The 24425-nt window shown below is 57.6% G+C and overlaps 1 protein-coding gene across 2 annotated transcripts in view; it reads left to right on the top strand.

Moving 5' to 3' along the window:
* OSBP2 (oxysterol binding protein 2) overlaps window positions 1–24425 on the top strand; it is a 139503-nt gene that overhangs the window by 89949 nt on the left and 25129 nt on the right. For both annotated transcript variants that reach the window (XM_027124295.1, XM_027124294.1), the window contains exon 3: window positions 17129–17385. In XM_027124295.1, the coding sequence (XP_026980096.1) occupies window positions 17129–17385 (257 nt within the window). The remainder of the gene's footprint in view (window positions 1–17128; window positions 17386–24425) is intronic.

Raw genomic sequence — 24425 nt, 5'->3', positions numbered from 1 at the left:
TTTTTTTTTTTTTTTTTTTTTTTTTTTTTTTTTTTGCGGTACATGGGCCTCTCACTGTTGTGGCCTCTCCCGTTGCGGGGCACAGGCTCTGAACGCGCAGGCTCAGCAGCCATGGCTCACGGGCCCAGCCGCTCTGCGGCATGTGGGATCTTCCCGGACTGGGGCACGAACCTGCGTCCCATGCATCGGCAGGCGGACTCTCAACGACTACGCCACCAGGGAAGCCCCTGTGGTATTATTTTTAGTATTCATTTTTTTCCTTTTATTAGCTCACAACTGTACATCTATCTTCTTAGTGGCCACTCTAGGGTTTACATTATGCACATTTAACTTATCACAGTCTTCCTTCAAATCATATACCATTTCAGCTATAAGTAAGAACCTTGCAACAATATATTTACTTCTATGGCCCCCACCCTTTCTGCTGTGTCCCATTTTACTTTTGAAGATACACTTTTTTTACTTGCTCTATACAGTTACCTTTAAATGAAATTTTAAAATGAGAAAACCAGCATCTTTTATGTTCACTCACATACTTATTTTTTCTGTTACCAAACCGAACTTGGGTCCACTCACCCACCACACAGCAAAGCCAATCTACTGACACTGGTTTGTGGTGAAGGAAAGTTTGGTGCTTATTTGCAGGGCACCAAGCAAGGAGAACAGTGGCTTATGCTCAAAGACCCAAACAAGAGACAGATGGCTTTCAGGGAATGGTTTTAATTTAAAGGCAACGTTTGGGGTGAGGGCTGCAGGGTGCATGACCTTCTTCGGATTGGTTGGTGGTGAAGTAACAAGGTGATGTTTCCAGAATCTTAATCATCAACCTCCTGGTTCCAACCATTCTGGGGTCTGCATCCTTGTGTTCAGCATATAGCTACCATCCTCCACCTGGGTGAGGGTCACCATCCTGCAGAACTCAAAGATATGTGTCAGATTGTTATGTATATCCCTTGAGGAGGAACTAGGACTCTGTTTTTTTTTTTTTCTTTTTCCTTAAATTTATTTTTATATTTGGCTGCATTTGGGTCTTTGTTGCTGCATGCAGGCTTTCTCTAGTTGCAGTGAGTGGGGGCCACTCCTCACTGTGGTGCTCGGGTTTCTCATTGCGGTGGCTTCTCTTATTGCGGAGCATGGGCTCTAGGCGCACAGGCTTCAGTAGTTGTTGCATGTGGGCTCAGTAGTTGTGGCTCACGGGCTCTAAAGCGCAGGCTCAGTAGTTGTGGTGCATGGGCTTAGTTGCTCCACGGCGTGTGGGATCTTCCCGGACCAGGGCTCGAACCCATGTCCCCTGCATTGGCAGGCAGATTCTTAACCACTGCACCACCAGGGAAGTCCCAGGGCTCTGTTTATGCTGAATATTGTCATTACTTTTCTTGCTTAACTGCTTTTCCTTTGTTTTTACATTCCCCCACCTCCCTAACTAGTAAACGCTTGTGCCTGCTCTTTGGAACTTAAGGAAGTTCTGGGGAACGAAAGCCTTTTTCCTACAAACAAGACTTGGAGGGGCTTTTGTATCTGGAAGTCCCCGCAGGGTCCTGCCTGGTGTCATTTCTAGCCCTCTTCACTCCTTTGTCTGGATCTGAGTTTCCATTTGGTATCATTTCCTCTCAGCTTGAAGAACTTCCTTTAACATTTATTGTAGGTCAGGGAGCCACAAATTCTCTCAGGTTTTATTTGTCTGAACATATCTTTACTTCATCTTTATTTTTGGAGGACATTTTTATGAACTATAAAATTCTAGGTTTTTTTATTTCTCTCTCAGCTCTGTAAGGAAGCTGTTCCTTCTTTGTCTTCTGGCTCATGTGCCCACTGCCCTGGCACATCCCCGTTCATGGCCCCAGCATCCAAATCCCAGAATCAAGCTGCCCATCAGATGACCGGGGGCAGCACCTCGCCTCACAGATCCCCAGCACCCCTGGCACTTAAGGAGGCCAGAAGTGGAGCCCACAGCACAGGGGTGTGGTGACCCGAGTTGGGGCTGCCCGGCAGAGTACTTCGTGAACTGCGGAGTGACTTTGTGTGTCCAGCAAGCAGTGACCCTCTGTTGTTGCCTGAGTCTCTGCCTCAGGCTCACCTGCTCCAGAAAAGGGGTCTTTTGTAGGACACAGCCATTCCATGGCCCCAAGTCCTCCGGCCCTAAACGGCCTGAATATTCCTCAGCTCAGCACAGCCCAAAGGCCTCACGGCCCCCCACTACCTGTTCCATCAGTCCCTCCCCCTTCCAGCCAGGGTGGGCCTAGGACAAGGACACCAGAAAGTTGTCAGCCACAGTGACCTATTTAAGGGGAGCCCCGCCAGGCCAACGTGGAGCCAATCGGAAATGGGTCTCGGGTGGAAACTTGGCCCAAAGATGTTGGATCTCTGCAGACCGTCTGGTTGTAATTCAAGCCCGCCTGGCTGTGGGGTTTCAGACTGTGCAGGACTGTGTTCTGATGCCCTTGCAGACTGCGTGGTACCTTTGGGTGGGTCCAGGTTTCTCCCTCAGCCCCGTGGCCTAAGTAAGAAGCCCCTGGGCTCTGCAGTTGAGGGGAAGGTCTCAGCCAGGCTCTGGGGACCTTGCGTTGCCCGGGCTGTGAGGAGCCTCCCTGCAGGCTCAGGGAGCAGCTGCTGAGCAGGGGTCCCTAGGACTCAGGTAGAGAGCCCGCCGGCACAGCCCCAGGTGGGCAGGTGGCCCTCCTCTAGGGCTTTGCTCTGAGACAAGGTTCTTCCTTCCCCGCTCCCTCACCCTCTTCCCTTGTCTCTGCTGGATTTTCCCTCGCCTGGCCTCACAGTGGCTGTCACTTCCACCATCTCACCCTCCCCACAGTTCCCTGTGGCAGTATTCCCTGCTCCTAGTCACAAAGACTTGGCAGTTGGAAACAGCTCCCTTCTATTTTTAGGGACAATCACTTGCAGTTTCTTTGCAAACACCATCACACGTTGGAATTTCTAATTTCCATTTCTTTTAGAAAACAGAAAACCAATTTCTTGATTTACAGTAAGCAGTGTATCAGCCAAGAGCCTGAGAATGATGCTTGCTGGCCCGGAAGAAAATAGTTCTCCCCTGACAGAGGCTGGGCAAGCAGATGGTCAGAGCCAGGGGCCGCTGGGGAGGCGGGGGCCAGGGCTTCATCCCTGCCCTCGGGAGCAAACGGCCAGCAAATCCCACCTCGTCTGTCTTTGGCCAAGCTCCTCGCAAGCAGGTTCCTCCCGAATGTGAATTTTTCTGGGGCCTCACTATTTTCAGATTGATTTTCCTCCTTAGCAATCACTGCTCAAGTAGCTTTTCCCCCTGAGCCAAGCCTTGGAAGCCACCTGCCCACAGTGGTGTCTGCACGGTCCTGCTGGTAGGGCCCCTCGAAGCTGTGAGGGGTGGCTGCCCTTCTTGTCCAGCAGGTGCGGGAACAGGGCTGGGGAGGCGACGGTGGACCTGGGCAGGGGCACAGCTGACTAATGGAGGAACAAGCCGTGCAGAGGGCAGGGGCACTGGTGACCGACGCTCTCGAACCTTTTCCACGTCAGGCCTTTCCTCAGCCCTGTTTCCTTCCCCCGCCTCTGGGTCTGAGCCCCGCTTCTGACTCCCAGATCTGGGCTCTGCCTGCCTGGCTGGGATGCAGTTACTCTCTAGCATTCTGCTCCATCTCACGGTGGCAGGGCCTCCATGGATCCTGGCCTCTGGCCTGGCTCCCAGGGCTTCTTCATAAATGACCAGTTCTGCTGAATCATCACATCCGGGGTGGGGTTGGGGTAGCTTGCTTCGTCACAGGGTTGTTTCTTTCTCCTCCCCATCCCAGAGCACAACTAGCAGAGAAGCCCCCAGGCCCAGGGTCAAATGCACGTACGCATTAAATTCTGCATTAACCATAGATGGTGGACCTTCTCCGCAGAGCAGTGTGGGTCTGCCCGGTAGAGGCCCTTCCTTTCAGGAGCAAACACTGGGGCCCAGAGAAGGGAGAGACCTGCTCAAAATCACACAGTCTGTTGGTGGCCGAACCAACACTTAAGCTGAGGACCTGCCCACCCACCAGCCTCCCTAGCGACCTGGGAACATAGGAAACACAAAACAGAAGGCTAGACTGGGAATTGGAAAGCGTTGATGTCTTCCGGGTACAGGAATGCCTTCTTCGGCCGCACTGACCCTCATCCCCAGCCTTCCCCTGTCAGTTCTGGGTCGGGGCTCCCAAGGATGTGGGCCATGAAGAGGACTGTCCACTGCCCTCCGTGTCCTCCAGGAGGAATGTTCAGATGCCTGCGAACACAGGGCCTGTGCCAGGCTCCTAGCTGCATGGACAGTGACCCAGAACGAGGAGAGGAACAAAAGGGCCTTTGGAGGAGCCAGACGGCCTCCAAAACTGTCCCTACCTCCTGCCCCTTTCTCTCGGCCTCACTCTGAGCCGGGTCACTTTAAACACATTCTGCCAAGTGTACTCTTCTGGTGTTGCCATCAGAGACTGGCGGCCTTCCCTTCAGGTGACCCTTCAGGTGGCTGCCTCTGCCCACCTGGACCTCAGACTGGCAGGGAGCAGGCAGTCATGGTAACCTGGCTCCAGGTGTGCCTGGATCGCAGGGCACACGCTTTTCAAGTGACGAGAGTTCCCATCCACCCTCCTGGCCCCTGAGAGTTCCCTTGCTTGGGTGTTCTTGGTCGCCGGCAGTCATGGAATTGGAACAAGGGACAGTCCCCATTATGGGTAGCATGTGGGAGCGGGCGGGAAGAGATGCCACTGGCATCAGACAGGTTGATGAGGTTATCTTGAGGAGGATTGCTGGTGATTGTTTCTTTGCTACTTTATGCTTTTCTCTACAGGGCTTTTTGACTTTTCTACCTTCAGTGTGGCTCTTTTTTATAGCCAGGTAATAATGGCTGATGTTCGTGGCCTCACTGTGGCAGACACTGTGTTAAGCACATTACAGGCATTGACCCATTTTACAGATGAGGAACTGAAGGTAAAGAAGTTAAGTAGCTGCAGGGTCTCAGGGGTGATAAATAGCAAACTGGGACTTGCAGGTCTGCTTGACTCCTAAAGGGGAGAGCGTCTTACATGGGCATTTAAATGAAAGGGGTGGCTCTGTTCCCTTTCTGTTTAAGACACAACTTGGCCTGTCCACCCTGCATGGAGCAGACTATGAGATTCTACCACCCAGGCAGGGCCTGTGGGTCTCCTCCTCACCCTCCCCACAGAGCTTGGCCCAGGGCCAGGCCCCCACTCACCACCCACAGCAAGAAGCAGCGGGAGGGCACTCTGAGGTCTGCAGGGCGAGAAAGAGGAACTTTGCAGGGACTGGGCAGCCAAAGGGGGTGGGTCATACGGTGAGTGGGTTGTGATTGCTGCCTTCTCTCAAGAGCCAGGGGAAAACCCTGAACCCATCACCGCTCACCTGCACACTGCCCTGGGGTTCACAAAACGCTTCCCACCATCGTCCCTTGTGGCATCCGTTCATTCAACAGGTTTCTGTTTGGCACCTCCTGCATGCAGGCCCAGGAGGTGGAGATCAGCCAGGCAGATGCAGCCCCTGCCCCTCCAGGGCCCGTCGGGCTCCTAGGTGGCGGGACCCCTCTCCCAGCCCTGCCCCACCCCACCCCGCCTCCTCCCCGACCCAGTCACTCTCTGTCATTGACGCCTAGAGGTGGCCACACATGGAAAGCTTGTTAGCGTGATTACGTGGGCGTCCGATGATTTCCAAGGATAAGCAGCTGTGGCTGTCTTCGGGCCAGGAAAATGTAATCTGGCAGTTTCCAGCGAGTGGCTCAACTCTGCTGGCGCCGCTGGGGGTGGATCAGTGGGTTCTCGTGTGGGTCGGCAGACCTCGCTTCAGTTCAGTCCCACTTGCTTTGGCTGTGAGACAGGTGTTTGTGCTGAGCAAGATTAAACACTCCCACAGGTGGGGCTCCTTGTTGTTCATTAAATGATCCTTCTCATTGGTCAGGGATCTCTGGACCCACAACGGGAAGCGGAGGGGGTGGGACCGTGGGGTGGGCGCCCTTCTCTGGTGGGGAGAAGTGTGAGGTGGGCTCAGTGGCCTCCGGGGAGCTGTGCTCACGGTTGGGCCAAGGGCAGTGCTTCCCCCTTGCCTACGAGGGCAGAAAGAAGCCGTTCCATGGTGTTCCTGCCACGGCCCCAGCAGCCAGTGCCATGGGGAGGCCACGGCTCGTAACCTGATGGGATCTGGGGCAGCTGCTAACAAGTAACACCGTCGTGAAGAAACAGGACCAGAGGTGAGACAGCAACACCCAAACTGAAATTGTGTTCTGTGGACAAAGGCTGGATTTCAACATGGAAACAAGGGCGTTGTTTAATTTCCTAAGCTGGCAAGCCGAGAGAACTTTTTTCCTTTTCTTTGGTTACCCAGAAGGCAGTGTAGGGCCCCGGAGAGAGGGAGCCCCAGGAGCCAGATGCCTGGAGGCCATGTGAGCCCCTCGGCCTTGGTTCCTCAGTCTGCAGAGCTGGGAGGCAGCACCTGGAGGTGGGGTGCAGGGTGTGGGGGACAGATATGGAGCGCTGAGGAAACATGTGGCTGAAGCCTCGGATTATGAGGTGTTAAAGCTTGGTGAGGCCTCGCCAGCATCTAACCCAGCAGTTCTCACCCGGCTGCGGTGTGAAATCTCCTGGAGAAACTTTTAAAAAATACTGATGCCCTTCCCGCCACCAAGGCACCAGGCGGTCCCCCTGACCTGGAGGCTGGGCCTGCAGGGGGCTTTCTGTGAGCCAGGAGTGAGCAGACAGGTGGGATGGAGTTTAGAGGCTTGCAGTGGAGGCTGGGGGAGCATGGCAGCCCCCTGAGGAGGCTCACTGTTGTCTAGGTGAGGCGGGTGCCTCGGGGAGGATCCACCGTGCTGAGACGCAGGTGGGTTCCTGTCTCGACATCAGCAGGTCGGAGGAAGAGGAGCGTCCGTGCTCCAGCTGCCTCTCTCGTGCCCCTTAAACAAGGGCTCAGGTGAGAGCAGCGGCGCCTCGCCCCCAGTCAGCTGGTACCGGCAGGGGGTGGGCTGCAGCGTCTCCGCCCAAACCCAGCTGGCGTGGGGTCCAGCCCTCACGCACCTGCCTCAGGTTGGCTGAGGGGCAGCCCACCTCTGCACCTTGGGACCTTGGGGCAAGACTCAAACCGGGACGGGGCAGATGAGTGAGTCTGGAGCGGGGGGGATGCGTAGGACGCCAGCTCCCTGCAGTGCTGGATCTGGGACGGCACCCCATTCCTTTAGGAGACCCCGTGGAAACCCTGGTTAGGGTGGAAGCTCTGGGTGGGCTGGGCGCTCTGTGGGCTGGAGGGGGCTGTGGGTGGCAGGTTGGCTTCAGCATCTCAGAAGATGTCATAATTGGAGCCTGCGCCTCTATTTTTAGGCTCCATCTCTGCACCAGTGTTTATTTCCCTGGAGTTGGGCCCTGCTCCCAGAGCCGTCCATCATCCTGAGGATGCTGTGTGGCCCCAGGTCACAGCCCTCTGCTGAGGAGGAAGGCACCTGGTTCTGCGGGCGTCCTAGCCGTCGTTTGCATACACTTATTTTTCACCCATCATGTGGCTCGTGGCTCTGACCCTGCGCCCTAGCCCCTTCCAGTGAGAGGAAAGGGGGTTTGTTTCTTTGCTCTCTGAGGTTTTCGCCCAGCCTTCCGCTGCTTTCTGGCCTCTACAGCCAGCCCAGGGGTCCCTGGGGGTGTTTTTCCCTGAGAAGATCAGAGATTCAGTCACCACAGATACTGGCCTACAGATTCGTGTTTGTGGGATGAGGTTCCTGCCTCTGCATCCCCTGTGGACTGGAAGCAAAGCCCGACTTTTGTGTCAGCCCAGGGCACCCATCCATGGGGCCCCACCTCAGCCTTGTTGATAGCTGTCCAGGTTGGGGTGCCACCCCTGCACCCCTCTCCAGTGGAAGCTGCTGGAGAGCCTGAATGTGGTCTCACCCGGTTCCTGGTGCCCTCAACACACCCCATGCTGATCGCCAGAGAGAGAGGAGGGGCGATGGGCCACAGAGGGCCCACAAAGGTCATATGATGCCGGTGCTCTGGCTTGTGTTTTCCATCTGCCTACCAGGGTTTCACGATTTATTATTTATTATTATCTGATTTTTCCATCAGATTAGATTCCTCCATGCCTTCCGGTATCCTCAAGGCCAAGCTTCTCAGAGCTTTCAGTCACCTGCCTCCTTGGCTGGGAAGGACGTCATTCATCCTATTTTTGGAAATTTTTTTTTTTAAATCACTGGTTCCTTTTTCTGCAGAACCCCCTGCAGGACTAGTGTCCCACAGAATGTACTTTGGGAAAGACAGATCTGCTTTCCTTCTGGATTTCCCAGTCAGGAAGGACTGGCAGTACCTTGGTGGGGGGGCACTCCCGTTCCCAGGGGCCCCCAGTGGCTCCCTGTCTCGTCTGACCTGGTTCCCGTGCTTCACTCTCCAGCGCTGAGGCCTCCGACCTGCCTCAGGGACTGCACTTCAGGGGTGCTCCTCCTCAGGGCTCTGGCCCCGTGCTCCTGGACCTCATCCCCCTGGAGCAGCACCTCCTCCTGTGTCACCCCTTGCAGGGTGTGCCTGTAAGGCAGTCACCTCCTCCCAAGGCCTCTTGGGACCCCACCCCGGGGCTCCTGTCTGAGCCCTTCTCTGTCAAGACTAGGAGACCTCTCAGCCTCCCTCTCCCCATTGCCTGAGTGGGGCCCTCCTCCAGGGCAAAGGACCACAGGAGCAGCGTCACCCCAGGCAGGGCTCACCTCCCCACTCGCCCAGTCCAGGCCAGGTGGTCACTGGCCAGTACAGGCTTCATCTCGGGCTGGGTGGAGTGAGCTGCTGCAGTCTCTCAGCCTCAGGGCCATGGGAGTGGCAGGGGCCATCAGACTCTTTGTAAAGACCACTCTGCCAATCCCAGCTCCACCACTCAGGAGCCTTGGGTCTTGGGCACAGTCCATAACTCTCCACGCCACCCATTCCTCTCCTGGGTGTGGTTCATGCAGCAAACTGTGTCATAACATGGCGAAGTCATGACCCAAGGAAGCACAGGATAGGCTGTCACTGAGCAACAGGGCTGTAGGGTCTCAGAGCCACCAAAGTCACTTGACCTCGTGGACCTGCCTCAAGGCCTGTTTCTGTTGTCAGCATCCAGCTGATTGGATTCTGCAATTGAATTTGGGCAGCTTAACAAACCTCCTGAAATCTAAATAACAGTCAGCAAACCTGCTGTAATTGAATTTTTGAGATGCTAACACTGCAAATTGGAAGTGGCTGTTTTCTGCCGAGAGTGCAGGGCCCCACGGTTCTCACTTGAAACCAACGCCCGCTGGCTGTGCTTGTCTTCTCAGAGGCCCTGCGGTGGGGGTCTCTGCACAGCCAGACTGCAGGAAAGCGGGAGGCACTCCCTGCTCAAAGTTCTTAGTGTTCAGGCGAGATGAAAGCCCCCCATGGGGTCCTGGGGGCCCCAGGGAGGTGTGGCCACTCAGGGTCCCAGACCATGGCTGGAAGGCTGCAGGGCTCGGGGGTTAGGCCTTGTCCCCTCCCTGTCCTGTGGAGAGGGAGGGGAGCAGCGCCTGTCCCCATTAATCCATTTACCATGCTGCTGGGTCAGGGAGCACTGCTGGGTCAGGGCATGATGTCAGCATCGTCAGCTGCCGTTCTAAGTTGGGTCTCAGGCTACGGGCACAGCGGGGCCCACGCTGCACTGATGCAGGCTCCCTGCCATGGTGGAGCAGGGAGCAGGGATCCTTCCCCACCCTCCCTGTGCCCTCTCTTCTGTGGAGTGGCAGGGGGCTGGGACGGGGCCAGCCTGGGGTGAGCAGGCACTCAGACAGCATGTGTCCTGTCCCCCCGCCCCTTCCCCACACCAGCTAGTGGCACTCCTTGGCTGTCTGCTGGCCTCCACCTGCCTTGCGCCACCCACCCATGGATGGCTGTGGGTCCCCTTGTGTGGCTGCCTCCTCCCGTGACTCCTGGCCAATGGGACAAGGCTTCTCTCTTATTCCCCTGACCCCCTCTGGGCCCTGCCCGGTCAGTGGCCTAGTGCCTGGCTAGCAAGTTTTGTACCTTGTCATCCAAGAAGCCATCACCTTCTTTTTACATTTTTGAATGTTACTCCCATCAGCCGGAGGCAGGTCCAGGGGCAAGTCCTGGGGAGCCCGAGGGCTCAGGGCAGTGCTCAGGTGAAACGATGGGTACTGGGCCTTGGGGAGCAGCCATCTTTTTTTAAAAAATAAATTTATTTTATTTATTTATTATTTTTGGTGATGTTGGGTCTTCGTTGCTGCGTGCGAGTGGGGGCTACTACTCATTGCGGTGCGCGGGCTTCTCATTGCAGTGGTTTCTCTTGTTGCGGAGCACAGGCTCTAGGTGCGCGGGCTTCAGTAGTTGTGGCGTGTGGGCTTAGTTACTCTGCGGCATGTGGGATCTTCCTGGATCAGGGCTCGAACCCGTGTCCCCTGCATTGGCAGGCGGATTCTTAACCACTGGGCCGCCAGGGAAGCCCCGGGAGCAGCCATCTGCAGACGGAGGAGAGGAGGAAAGAAATTTGGAGAGTGGCAAGGAGGTGGGAAAGCCACGGGGTCTCCCTGGCACTAGATGGGCTGAAGAGCCAAGAGGAAGCAAGGGCATGGAGCGCAGGCAGAGCATGGCCTGGCTGGGCGAGGGCGGGGGTCCCTGGCTTCCTGGCACCTAGAGGTGGATGAGCCATCTGAATGTCCCTCCCTGTTCAGAACCCTGCTGGTGTCCCTGAACTTGTCTCCTCACCTCCATAGGCCTGTCCCCTTCCGCTGCAGTCCTGTCCCTCTGCCAGGACCCATCTAAGCACCACCTCCCCCCAAACCTTGTCCTGCCCAGCGCTGGGTGGAGGTGCAGAGGGAGGCGTGAGTGCTGGGCTTCCCCAGCCTTCACCTCACCTGTCCTGAGGCCCCTCCTCAGCCAGTGCTGCTGTCACTCATCTCCAGCCACAGTGTGTGAGGGAAGGGGGGCCCTGGTCATCCTGTGCCTTGACCCCGAGGAGCTTGTGGGCAGGCGAGGGCAAAGCCAGATTCCCCAGAGAAACAAGCAAGAGACAATGCAAAATGGGGCAGCCACAGGGCCCCTGGCTCCCATGTCCCCACCATGTCACCTCCCCCACCTTCCAGACCAATCTGTGCAGCCTTTTGGTTACTTGGTTTCAAAAAGCTGCCTCCCCACCCAGAAACTTGATCCATTTTCCTCAAAGATGGGGGGAAAAAAGCTCCACTTCTAAAAATAGCCCACCTGGCTCTGCTCTGCTGGCTGTTTCCATGGCAACCCACTCCTTCCCAGGAGTTCCAGGTGAAAGAGGGTCCCAGCCCTGGTGCGGGTGCCCAGTGGCTCCTCAGCTGCAGCCGGCTACTGAAGGGTTCAAGGAGACCCCCAAGCGGGGGTGGGGGCACAGCAGAAACACCGGGGCTCCCTCTGGCTCCAAGCCTCTATGATTTGAAGTAAACTCAAGACTCGTTATGTGCAAAAAGTGAGCTGTGCTGATGAGGGTGACAGGGATATTGGTGGGTGGGGGGCCAGGAAGTCCCAGCTCTGCCCTGGCTGCACGCTGGGGACTTAAATCCTTTTCCAGAGGAGGTATGAATATCCCCAGAGTATGGACAAGCACCCTTAGCCAAGGCCACGTGGGGTTGAAGCAGGACTGCCTGGCCCAGAACCGGGCTCCTCCGCTGTCCCAGGCCACCTCCCTGAGCAGTCAGGGAGGCATGTGTGCCAGGCTTGAGGGGAGAACAGAGAGACCTGTGAGGTCTCTGTGCCCAGGTGGGAGTCTCAGTGCTTATCTAGGGAGCATCCAGGGACCACCCCTCAGGGCAGTAAGTCAGAGTACTGATCAGCTTCTGGTGTTGCTGGCAGTCCTTGGCTTGCAGATGCTTCACTCCAGTCTCTTGTGTCATCACGAGTGTTTCTGTGTCTTTGCTTCTCTTCCTGTAAGGAGGTCAGTCATATTAGATTAAGGACCCCCCTATTCCAATATGACTCATCTTAACTAATTATACCTGCATCAGCCCAAATAAGGTCACATTCTGAAGTTCCAGGAAGGGCATGATTTTGGGGGGACACTAGCCAACCCAGGATAAGGGTTGGAAACTCATGCACTTGGGAAGCTTGCCATGGATGGGAGGCCACTGCCGTACTCTGCTGGCCTGGCCGGGATGGACAGAGAAGTTGTGACTGCCGCCTTGTAAACATGTTGGTAACCCGAGTTTTATGGATTTATTCTCATCTAACAAAAAGGAGAATTCATTCTTGCATTTAGCTGGTGAAAATCAGTGGGTATTTCAGGAGTCGGTGCTTTTCTAGAAATGGTCGTGTCTGAGAACAGGCTTGAGCCCTTTATTCCACGGTCATTTGCTGCATGTGATCCCGCCATCCCCAGAGCTGCCTGCACCTTACCTTGAACCCCGCCCCTGGCTTGGAGACTGGGTTGATTGTTCTTTACATGTTCCACAGTCTGGAGCTGCTGTTTGCTTTTGTCACTTTAGCCAGGGAGGCTCGGGGTGCCACTGGCTGAGGAATGTCAGGCCTGAGTTCCCCAGGAAGTCTTTCTCATTAGAAGGTACAGGCTCATTGGTGCAGAGTTGCCTGGGGAAGAAGAGCAGAGTCACCTTCCCCATCTGCCAGGCCCGCTTCCTGGTCTCAGAAGCCACAGTCTTTGCAGCTGGTGGAGCAACTCACTGGGCTCCTGCTGAGTCGCTTTTCTGTGAAGGTTTGATCTGAACGTTAGAAGCACACCCAGAGCAGCAGCGCAAGACAGGCAGGCAGAGCAAGGCCTGGGGAAGCAGGGGTTCAGCACGATGGCCCTGGCAGCTGGGGCCGGGAGGATGGGAGGGCAGAAGCCCCTGCCGCCTGCTCCCTGCCTGGGCCTCCCCTTTGCCCCCTCCAGCTCTCCAGTCCTTCTTCCAGTTTGGCTCCCTGGGGTCACTGTCCTTGGAGGCTGGCCATGCAGGGATGTGGGCTTCTGTTCTCTGGCTGCTGGTGGTCTTGGCCAGATGCTTCCTGCCCTGAACCTCAGCCCTCCCGCTGAGATGAGGGTGTGGGTGGCAGGGTCTGCAGTCCCGCCGCCACCCCCAGTACAGACATTCTGGCTCTGTCCTCTTCCTGGTGAGGCTAACAGTCTCGGGAGGGGTGGGGGAGGAGGGTGAGATGATGTAGGCTAGCAGGGAGAGGGCAGGGTGAGATGCCCCTGTTAGTGACCCCCTCGGTGTGGCCTGTGCTGAGAGACCAGGGGAGGGACCCCAGCCCCACCACTTACTCTCTGTAGGACCCGTCCTGCTCTGATCCTCTGCTTTCTCACCTGTAAAATGAGGGTGCTAAGGGTGCAAAGATTAAGTGAGTTATTTGTCCAGTGCTTTAAGAAGTGCCGGCACCTTGTGTATGCCCTGGCCACTACTGCCACTGTCCATTGCTGCCACCGTCCATTGCTGTGGCTGTTTGCTGCCGGACGCCGCCTTCCCACCCAGCCCTTCACGGCTGAGCAGTAGGAAGCTGCCTCTTCCAGAGCTTGCTTCCCGAGCTGCTGAGACTGGGCTGGGTCTGAGTGCAACTCACGCAGCATTTCCCGGGGCTCACCAGCTGGTGCAGAGCCAGCCAGAGGCCAGCATGAGTGGAGCAAGGCAACTGACCGCAGGGAGCTCGGTGGGGGTGGGTGAGGGGCCCTGCAGGCCAGCGTGTCCCGGGGAGAGTGGGAGAGACGGGCCTTGTGCTCAGGGGTTGAGATTCGGTGTGGAGGATGGCAAACGATCTTCACCAGGCAGAGGGCAGGTGCCATGTGCACTTTGGGCTCCCCTAACCGGCCCCTTGCTCACACCTACTGCCCGGTGAAGGGGATCTCCTGTCCAGTCCTGCCTCCTCCACCCTCGGTCCTGTGCTGGCACCTCCCCACTGCGCAGGGACCGCAGGCTCCTCATGTCAGTGGCTGGGGCAGACGTGTGAGCGCCCCCGCCTGGGGAGGTGCCCCGGAGCTCAAGCCTCTGCTCTCCGACCACCTGATTTTTCCTACACCAGGGGCAGCCTGGAAGCTCCTCCGCATAGCTGCTCTGTGCTGAGTTCTGGCCTTCACATGAGCTTTGAGGCAGGCCAGGGCTCCACCGTGGGTGGATGTGTGGCTTCGATGTGGTCCTAGATTCCAGTTGCTGCTATTCTTGTATTTATATAGTTGCAGAATTCCTGTAGGATTTTTAAGTCCATGGATAGTTCAGTGTCTGCTGTGTTATTGAGATGTGGATTGTTACTTTGTTCCTCTCAGATGCTCACTGTGCCTGAGTTTTATTCCCAGTGGGAGTGGGGACAGTGAAGATGTGTGGGGTCAGAAAAGCCTGAGAACCCCCAAGGCCACAAGCTTGAGAACCACAGCCTAAGCGACTTTGCACGTATGAGTGTTTTCCTTCCTTGGACGACATGCACCACCAGCAGAGCTCCCGTCCGGGGGGCAGGTGGGGGTGTGGGGGGGGCAGTGGAAGCCGAGGAGCCCTTTTCATGGCTCTAGATGGGTAACTGCCAGTTCATCCTTCAGAAAGCACAAGATGAGTTAATGCCATCTATTCTTTTTGCTACTTTGAGGAACATCACATTGAGTGGTTTCATTTGCATCTCTGATGTTGAGCTTCATCTGTGTGTCCCACATGGATTTACTCCTTGCAAAGACCCCTGACCCTGAACTGAGACCTGGGACTCAGCCTGGCCACAGTTCACCATTTGGGGGCCAGGGTCCCCTTCATTGTTCAGCTTTGCCCTTCAGTCTGTCACCAGCCTCCTCTCATCCATGGACCTCTGCTCAAATGCCCACATACTCCGTTTTGCCAAGGGATGAAGGCCCAGGCTCCTTAGCTGTGCCCTCTCCAGCTAGCTCCTCTGTGCTACTACTCACATCCTTCTCCAGACCCTGCCCTTCTGTGTGTGACCTGCCGCTTCCATGCAGGCCTCCTGGGATGCACCCAAGATCATTCATCCAGTCACTCCTCCTCTCGCCCCCTCCCCCCCATTCTGATCTCACTGTCCCTCTGAGAGGTACTTTGCCTGCGCATCCCCATAGAACAGACTTTGCTGGTCAGGTGTCTTCCCATCCCTCCCCTAGCAACACAGCCAGCAACTTGGGAGCAGAACAAGCACTTTCCTGTGTCCCTGGCAGCTGGACCTGAACTTGGACCCTAAGAGCTGCTTGCTAAGGTGCGATTACCCACCCTCTGCCCGTCCCGCAGGAAGATGCTCCGAGTTAGGTTGGTCAGTTCTTTCTCAGAGCACAGGGGGTCACTTTCAGGCTGACCCACAGTCAGCATGCCCCCGTGTGCCCCTCCCAGTGCCCAGCAGCAGCTGTGCTGACTGGTTGGTGGCCATTCTGGTTGTTTGACACGTTGAACCTGGAAAGTGAGAGGAGGTTGCGTTGTAACTAAGAGCCTAGGCTCTGAAGCCGGACAGGCCTGGAGGCTCCAGAATTTCCCCGCCTGTGGCCCTGGGCAATTTCAAAGCACCTGTCTGCCCCCTCAAACCTACCTCACTGGGTCATCAACGTGCATTAACCAAGGCAGCGCCCTGCCCAGTGCCTGGCACCCAGGAAGGCAAGATACGCGTCAGCCATTGGAGCCTTTCTAAGGTGATCCAGAGAGAGGAAACAATTCCGTGCAGATCCCCCTGGGTTCAGATCCAGCACTGCCCCCTTGATAACAGGCCCTAAACCGGTGGCTTGGTGTCTCAGAAGCTGCGTTTTCACACTTGCACTGCTGGTCACTGAGGTTCGGCGTTCACACTGGTCAAGCGAGTGGCCCAGGGCCTGGCCCGGCACGTGTGGTCTCCAGACACTGGGTCATTTCGGGGCTGCAGTTGGGCTGGATGGGGTGGGCGAGCCCTGCCCCCAGCCTGGATGCTGCCCACTGCCACCTCCTCGCTCCAGGCACCCCTCCGAGGCTGGCCAGGCCCTGCCTCCAGCTCAGGGCATGTGCGGAGCAGTGTCTCAGCTGTGGCCACCCCCATGCACCCTGTCTGCCATGGGAGGAAATCTGTTCTCTCACAATGCGTCCTTTTTTCAAAAATTTCTATCTTGGGTTACAGATTTCCTTTACCAAAAAAAAAAAAAGTTGTTAATTATTTCTAAATCAAGGCATCTCAGACACCGCTCAGCAATTACAGCCTCTGGTACTCACAGGCCAGTGTCGAAGTAGCAGCAGGGCCCAGGCCAGCTCCCCACCCCACCCCACTCGCCGCAGAGCACCCCGGAGGCTCCCATAGCCCCGCGCCCCTTTGGACACAAGCTGGGCTGGCAGTGGGCCAGGCTCCAAGGTACCTCAGACTCCCAGGAAGGGGTGCCGAGGGCACCTGGGGTCGAGTAAGCAGGGAGGGGGTGGGGCGTGAGCACCTGCCTGGCTCCTCATGGAGGCCCCCAGGCGTGAAGAGGGTGGCTCTGGAGGCAGACACACTAGCCAGGGGGCCTGGGCCAGGGCTTCACCTACCTGAGCTTCATCACCTGTCTGTCCCCTGGGAGTGGTACAGTCCCTACCCTGACAAGGCCATTGAGAGGCCACAGCCAGTGTCTCCACACAAGAGACGCCCATAGGTGAGCATGGCCTTGCTCCTCAGGAGAGACCTGCGGGAGGGGGTCACCGGTCGCAGCGGGGAGGGAGCTGTGACTGTGGCCTGGGGGGTCTTCAGGCCGGCTCTGAAGATGGGGCGGCATTGGGCTGGGCAGGGGTGAGACCTCTGAGGAGCTGGGGGTGGTGAGGAGGTTCCAGGCAGTGGGAACACAGTGGGGATACAGTGGGGACACAGAGGGAAAGGCCCGAAGCACGAGCACTCATTGTTTGCAGGGACCGGGGGTGGGCGGACAGCGGAGAGCAAGGTCAGGTTGGCGGGGGAGGCATGGGTCAGCCCGGGCTGGGCCTGTGACATGGCGACAGTGCCCGGGCTTCATTCAGGGTCTGCGGGGTCTGGGATGGGAGCCGCTTCCACACAGCCATCTCCACCTCTTCACCCGGACAGCCCACCCCTGCCTGCACATCAGCTTGGGGGGTGCTGGTGCCCCCTGCAAAGCACAGCCCAGGCCCTGTCATTCAAGCTGGTCCCCTCTTCCATCCCCCGCACTGACTCCAGAGGGGCTGTGCAGACACCTCGCCCTGGCCAGGAGCCGGCACCTCCCGGGCCTCTGGGTGTGTGTTGCTCCGTAAGAACCATGGCGACCCCGCGTGTCTCCACAGATGACTCTGGGGACGACGAGGACGAGACTGCCTCCCCAGCTGATAAGAGCGAGCTACACGACACCATCAAGAAGCTCTCCCTGAAGCTGGACGACCTCAGCACGTGCAATGAGCTCGTGGCCAAGCACGGCGTGGCACTGCAGCGCTCCCTGAGCGAGCTGGACGGCCTCAGGATCCCCTGTGAGAGTGGCGAGAAGCTGAAGGCGGTCAGCGAGCGGGCCACCCTTTTCCGCATCACTTCAAATGCTATGATCAATGTGAGTGCCGCCGGCCCGGCCCAGGGCCCCAAGGGGGAGGTGGCTCCCCAGTCCCCCAGTGGGTGGCCAGGGTGAGGGACAGGCCAGGGCTCCCTCTTGCTCTCGTCATCCTCCGTGTCATCTCATCCACGCGTCGTCACGGGGTGAGGACACTGCTTTTCATTGTTGGGTGGAGCTTGGAGTTGGGTGTGAGATCCGGCTAAGCCCGCAGGTGCTTCAGGCCTGGGTGAGGAAGGGAGCGCCCAACCTAAGCAGCCGGCTCAGCACACACAGTAGGGACGCGGCTGCCGCATTTTTCAGCAACAGCTGCTGCTGCTCTTTCCCCCAGTACGTGGCCCAGATGCAGCAGGATTGGGACCTGTAACCATGGGGGGCTTGCATGTGTGGTGGGGGTCCCTCAGTCAGAAGAGCTTTCGAGTTGAGGCCACCACAGCCGTGCCAACCTGATAGTAAGTAGCTGAACGAGGACCCACGTCTGTGGACTGAGGGGTTCAGCCCCAGGAGTTCCTCCTTTCCACGGGTTCTGGGAGCCACACAGCTGTGACCGCGAACCGGGAGGGTCTCTCCGTGGTGGCAGAGAGTTCAAGGCTGAACCGAGCTTCTGGGTCCTTCCTCTTTCTGCCTGATGAGTGTTCCCCAGAGGTGCATGTGCTCTCTCTGGACACAGGTCTGATGTGTCAGAGGAGGCCACAGCCTCCTCCCAAGGACAGCCCCCAGGATGAGCACATCCCAGCTAGGATGGCACCGTGGGAGCTGGGGGCCAGAGCACAGAGGTGTGGGGAGATGGAGGCCGCCTCAGAGGAGGTGGGTCCAGAGAACGCGGTTCAGGCAGGCTGGCCGCAGAGACAGTGGGCAGTACCAGTGCCCAGGTGAGCCCCAGCTGGGGGATTCAGCCTCCAAGGCAGGGGGTCAGAGCAGAGACTAGGCTCTCTGTCCAACACCAGGAAACCTGAGGGCAGGGTGGGAAGGTGGAGGCTGGAGCCCACTGCAGGCCAAGACCCTGTACCCTCTTCCCAGACTCCAGGGAAACACGCACAGGTGCCCGCAGGTGTGGACTTTGTCCATGGCGTTCAGGGGTGCAGTGGCGCCCACGTGCAGAGAGGCTGCTGGACTGCAGCTCTGTGGCCGCCCTGCTGTTTGGCCCTGTCACTGGTCTTCTCTCTCCTTTTCCCATGTCCACCCTCTGGCCTCCTTACAGCCCCCAGACTCTAGGGGCCTCTGTCACTGTCCTTCTTCCGGTGACAGGCACCGATATCGAGCATTTAAGGCATAATGATGCATTTGTGCTTCCCTGCGGTTTCCCTGGCATGGCCTCCCCACATGCGGAGACTAAAGCCGCATCGTCTTGAGTAAGTGGTTTTGGTTTTTCCCAGATAATGCGCTGCTCAGCTGGCATCTCTAGCGAAAGTATTTTATCAGGCATCAGAGGCTCATCTGTGTTTACGAAGCCATAAAAACAGCTCGCTACCTAAGTGCGTAATGAATTGTTTGATGGGAAGCTCAGGCCCCTGGGGATGATTAGCAAGCCTGTTAGCAGTTCTGGCACCTGGAGTGCTGGACCCAAGTGACGAGCCTGCACCCTGGGCTGGGATCTGCGCCCCCTGCAAACATGAACCTGACGTGAGGGCCTCTCCCATCCACCTCCACTGTGGGGGCACAGAAGTGAGGTGCTGGGAGCCCAGCCTAGTGCAGAGTCCTGCATTTATTCCAGGGACCCTTCCTGACAGCTGCTTCTCACCTGGCAAGAGCCGGCTCAGTTCTGGGAGGCTGTCAGACCCTGAACGCCCAAACCCCCGCTGTGTGCAGAGGGGCCACCTAGGCAAAGCGTCCCCACTCCTGGCCAGGCTTTGGCCTCCACCCCTGTTACTAGGAGGGGTTTGGACCAGGGAGCTGTAACTAAGGCATCCATGTGGCTCCCACCCCCGAGCCCCGAGGGGAGCCTACTCCCATCCAGGACCCCTTACCCCTCCCCACAGCTTCGTTAGTACCGCTAATATCCACGTGGAGACAGAGGCACAGAGAACTCCCTGAGCTGCCCAGGGTCACCAGCTGCTAAGTGGCCAAACTGGACGCAAACCCAAGTCTGTGTAGCGCGCTGCGGGAGTCATGGCCCTCGTGACGGTGAGGGTGAGACCCTCAAGGGCTGCAGAGGCCCCCTTCCACTCTGAGGTCAGCACATGGAGGGTGGCCTCGCATCCACCTGGGGCAAACCCCCATTCTCAGGGACCTGAGTCCCTGGTGTGCCTTTTACCTTTAGGCTGCAGCCCTACCAGGGTCTTTCCTGGGAAGGTGGGGACCCAGGATGGGTGGAAGCCACCCCCAGCTGTCCCCAGAAGGCACAAATCCTCATCCCTCAGATCCGCCCAGATCTCAGTGTAAGAAGAGGAAGCTGCTTCCCCCACACTGGCTTCCTACTGCCTCTCCACCATCCCCTCCCTGCCCCCTGCCCTGACTGACGGGAGCCCCTACTGGGGAACTCAGGGAATCTCTCCTCCCACCAGCCGCACAGCCAGGGCAGCCCCCTCCTGTGGATGGTGAATGGCTCTGGGTTTTCCACCTCGTGGGCTCCGATTAAGCCTGGGTCATGGAAATGGAGCAGAAAATGGGGGACGGCAGGCCACACAAAGCCCGCAGGCAAACACATCCTGTGGAGGGCCCTGGGCAGGCTGCACTTTCCCCACACAGGGAGATGCACTGCTGCTTCTTCACCTTCCCCCAAGACGGCCAAGAGTCTGGGGTTGTTCAGCCTTCAGGAGAGAAGTAGAGGGAGATTTCTAAACCTTCAGATTCAGGAGAAGGCATCACTATCATTAGCCTTTAGATCCTGAGCTCCCAGCAGGGCAGGGAGGGAGGCTTTCTGGACAGTTTCCAAGATCCCAGGAACCGTGGCGACTGAGGCAGGCCTGTCCCTGTGGCCCTGCTCCCCAAGGGGGCATCTGGCCCTCACCTTGAGGCTGGCCCCTTTTGTACGTGTTTCAGGGAACAGGATGTCTGGGGGAGGTTCTGGATCAGGAATACTGAACTGTATTTCCGTTGCCTGCACTGTACCCTCTAGAATACCCCTTCCCCACCCTTCAGATGCCTGGCAGATCCCTTTTTATCCTTCAGAACCCCACATGGACGTCACCACGGCCGGGAGGCTCTCCGAGTTCCCCATCAGGAAGCCGTTCCTCCTGGTTAGATCCCCCAGTGGTCCCAGCCCACTGAGCAGTGTTTAGCCCATTATTTCAACGTCTGATCCCCCACCAGGCTTTGTGCCCCTTGAGGTCAAGCTCAGGTCTTACTCACCTGTGGCCCCAATAGTAGCCCAGTGGGAGTGCCCGATACACTCTGTCTCAATCAAAGTGGGTCTTGTATCTCAGGGGTAAAAGTTCTAAGTGGCCCACATCTCACTTACCTGCTAAGTGACCATTTACAAAGCCATTCTAGCCCCGTTTCCTCACCTGGACGAGGTCAGTGAGAAAGTGCAGGCTCTGAGCAGGGTGCAGAGCTGCTGGTCACTACCCCTCGCCACCCTGGTCACCTGGCCTTGCAGAGAAATGACCCAGCCTGGTTGCTGAGACACAGGAACAGAGCTTTATGAAATCAAGTCATAAACGTGTTTTTTTTTTTTTCCCACGGGAATGTGGTACTGAGCCCCGGCCTCCTTCCCTCCTATTGTGGTTTCCGTTGGCAGGGTTCTTTCTAGCAGGCCTGCGAGGGTGGTGCCTGGTGGGCCTTCAGGAGGCCTCGGGGGGCAGCAGCTGAGCAGGTCAGCGGCCCCATAGTGAACTTGGGGCTCAAGCAGTTAGGAAAGTCCTGCCTGATGGGATTTGAACCCAGACCTGAGTGGCTTCCCACTGATCCTGCCCTGGGCCTGTGCCAGGTAGGGACTCGGCGAGGACCAGGCAGACCTGTCCGGCCCCTGAGGATCCAGGGATCCCAGGGATGGTCCAGGGATCTTCCTTGTGATGCTGAGTCTCACTTGGGCTCAGCAGTACAGCCTTTGGGAGGAGTAGCTAAGCAGGGCAGCAGCTCACACACCCACTGGTGAAGGCCAAGTGTGTAGAGGGCCATGGAAGGGCTGGGGAGTGACCCTCAGTGGCAGGGGGGGGCCTGCAGAGGGAGAGGTAGTGGCCACAGAGTGGGGCCGGAAAGGGTCAGGAGGATTTCTCCCAGGCAGGGAAGGAAAACACTAGCTGTGGACACTTGCTGTGCGCAGGGGGTGCCAAGCTTTTTACACATGGTTCCCTGTAAGCGTTGTGCTGGGACGGCACCCACGCCATCAGGCTCTAAAGCTCCCCCACCCTTTTACCCTTCCTGGGCCTCTGCGGACAGTTCCCCAGTTGTGGTGGCCACTTGGGCAGGACCTGGTCTTTGGGCGAAGCTCGCTGGCTGTGTGGATGACGGCCTTACCACCCGCTGCCCTGGAAATGAGAGCAGACACATCTCCTTCCCACCTGGGAGGAACAGGTGTGGGGTTCACATGACCCCTGACTGTCCCCGGGGGCCCAGCAGCCCCTCCCAGCCTCCTCTCCCACCTGTTCCCCGTCTGCCTCCCGTCCCCTGCCAGAGTTGGCCACTCACCTAACCTGAGGAGGCCACAGCCTCTCAGACCCTCCCCACCTATCGCCCCTCAGATGTACATTACCTCTCCTGGGAAGCCCACCCGCAAGCCCACGGCTACTCCCAGGGCCCATCTCACAGTCCACCTGGCTGGGTCGGCCCTGGGTGCCAGGGGCTGGTGGGGCCCTGGCCAGCAGGGAGCCAGGACAGGAGAGAGAATCAACTACCCATGGTCACGTCGCCTGCAAGGCGTTCTGCATGCACCATCTCCCCCCGACCCACTCAGCCACTTATAGTGGGGAAACTGAGGCAGCTGCTAAGGATAAGAGCCCAGGTCTTCAGGCTCCAGAGCCTTGCGCCTCATAGGAGGGAAATAAACCCATCCCTCCCTTGAGCGGGGGAAGGAGGGTCAGGAACCCCTCCTCTGCCCACCTTTACCCCACTCCCAGCTCCGCATCCCCGCCCCACTCTGCTGACTGTCGCCCTGTCTGCAGGTCCACGAGTCTCGTGGGCTTTTCTTTCTTTCTTTCTTTTTTAAATAACTTATTTAATTGAAGTATAGTTGACTTACAACGTGGTGTTAATTTCTGCTGTACAGCAGAGTGACTCAGTTATACACATGTATACATTCCTTTTTATATTCTTTTCCATTATGGTTTATCCCAGGATGTTGAGTATAGTTCCCTGTGCTATACAGTGGGACCTTGTTGTTTCATGGGCTTTTCTACCGCAGCAGTGTGCAGACAGGACACGGTCTCCCTGGTGATGCTGGGAGCCCTGGAGCTTCCATGCCTGGCACAGTGTCCAGCATATGGGAGCCTCAGTGAATAAGAGAGAGGAGTTGGTTGTGAAAGAACATGGGAGCGACTGAGTGAATTGCTTAGTGTCTGGCAAAATTCCCTAGTGGGTGATTTTGTGAGTCTGATCAACGGCAGTGCAGCGGGTCCATGCTTGGATCACCGTCTGGGTAACTGCGTTTGATGCCATTTAGAAGGAACTTCACAGCGCAGTGATCAGCCGTGGTTCAGAGACTGAGCCTCGAAGCACTGCACGTGTGCAGGGCTCCCCCGGCCCTGGTGTGGGGACCGCAAGCAGCACCTCCCTCCCCAAGAACCAGGACGCATGCGGTGTTACAGCATTGGCTCCATCACGAGGTTTGAGGTAGAGAATGGCAGAATTAATACATGTTACCAGCTCAGGCTTTGGGTATTTGTTTCCATAAAGTGAAAAGAACAAACTCCCATTTTCTTCTTTTTTCCCGCAAGTTTGTCTTTGTGGGAAAGCAGAGCGCTTGGAGGCAGGCCTCTGGGATGGTGGCAGTGTGATAGCAGGCGCCCGCCCCAGTTTCCTCCCGTTACTTTGCTTCTCACAACGGCCACGTGAGGTTGGTGTCATTACAGCTTCCTTGTCATCGCTGTCGTTTGTATTATTCACGTGCCACCCCCGAGGCCCAGAGCGGTCATTTTGCCCAAGGGTGGCAGGCCCGGCGGCTACATGAGCACAGAGGGTCACAGCCATTGGTCCTGGGCCATCCCCATTGCTGGCTGCGGGGCTCTGTGCAGAAGGCCAGGGCTGTGTTACCTGTCACTAGGCCCAGCACACCTGGGCTCCCCTGTGGGTTGGCCTTGGGCCCCTGCCCTGGGCAGAAGAGCCCCACAGTGGTGCCACGGTCATTCTGGGGCGAGCCTGCCCTGGGCTGGTAGGGTGCACGCTCCCCTCCCTGTGGGGGAAATAGGGTCTGTCCACCTGCCAGGCGGTGGAGCCTGGCAGGGAGAGAGCCGCTTCTGTGACTCTCAGGCAGGCCTGGAGGCAGCCACAGTACCAGCGTGAAGGCGCTGAGCCCCTCCGTCAGCTGGCAGCCTCGGGGCTTGCTCCCCACTTCTGCTTCTGCAGGCCCCCTCCTGACATGGCCCCTACACCTGAGTTGTGAGAGGCCCCTCAGAGTTGGGGGGCCCTTGACCTCAGGAATAGGTTTTGGGCAGCCAGTGGGCAAGCAGAGCTGGATGGCAGGCAAGCCCCACAAAAGACCAAAGACAGTCGAGGTGCAGAAAGCCAGGGGGTGTGTGCTGGCCAACAGAGGGTGGTGCCCACCAGGCCCCCCTCCAAGGGCCCAGTGGGATGGACCCGGCATGCTTTTACCAAGGAAGGTAGTGGCCCACGAGGGACACACCCTGGTCTCCGCAATAGAGCTGGCCGGGTGGGATGGGGCGCAGATCCTGACGGCAGGGGCATGGGGAAGTGGCGGAGGACGCATGCCCAGGACAGCTGGGCCTGGAGGGAGGGGGCTTCAGCTCCAGTTGGAGGAGCTGTGAGAGCATGATGAGGGGGGAGCAGAGGCACTGGGGGCTGGGGGAGGCGGCCGGTGGGAGTGGGAACAGGGGCGCAGGTGAGGATATGTGGGGGAGGCGGGGGATACATAGACGCAGAGGCAGCAACTCAGGGCACTTGGCCAGGACCTTGGATTTGTGGCATCATAGAAACGGACCAGATCAGAA

This window comes from Aethalodelphis obliquidens, unplaced genomic scaffold (assembly GCF_003676395.1).
Source record: "Aethalodelphis obliquidens isolate GAN/ISIS:26980383/991018 unplaced genomic scaffold, ASM367639v1 scaffold28, whole genome shotgun sequence".
Classification (NCBI taxonomy): domain Eukaryota; kingdom Metazoa; phylum Chordata; class Mammalia; order Artiodactyla; family Delphinidae; genus Aethalodelphis; species Aethalodelphis obliquidens.
Note: the sequence above shows the minus strand (reverse complement) of the source record. Positions and strands in the feature narration are given on the sequence as shown.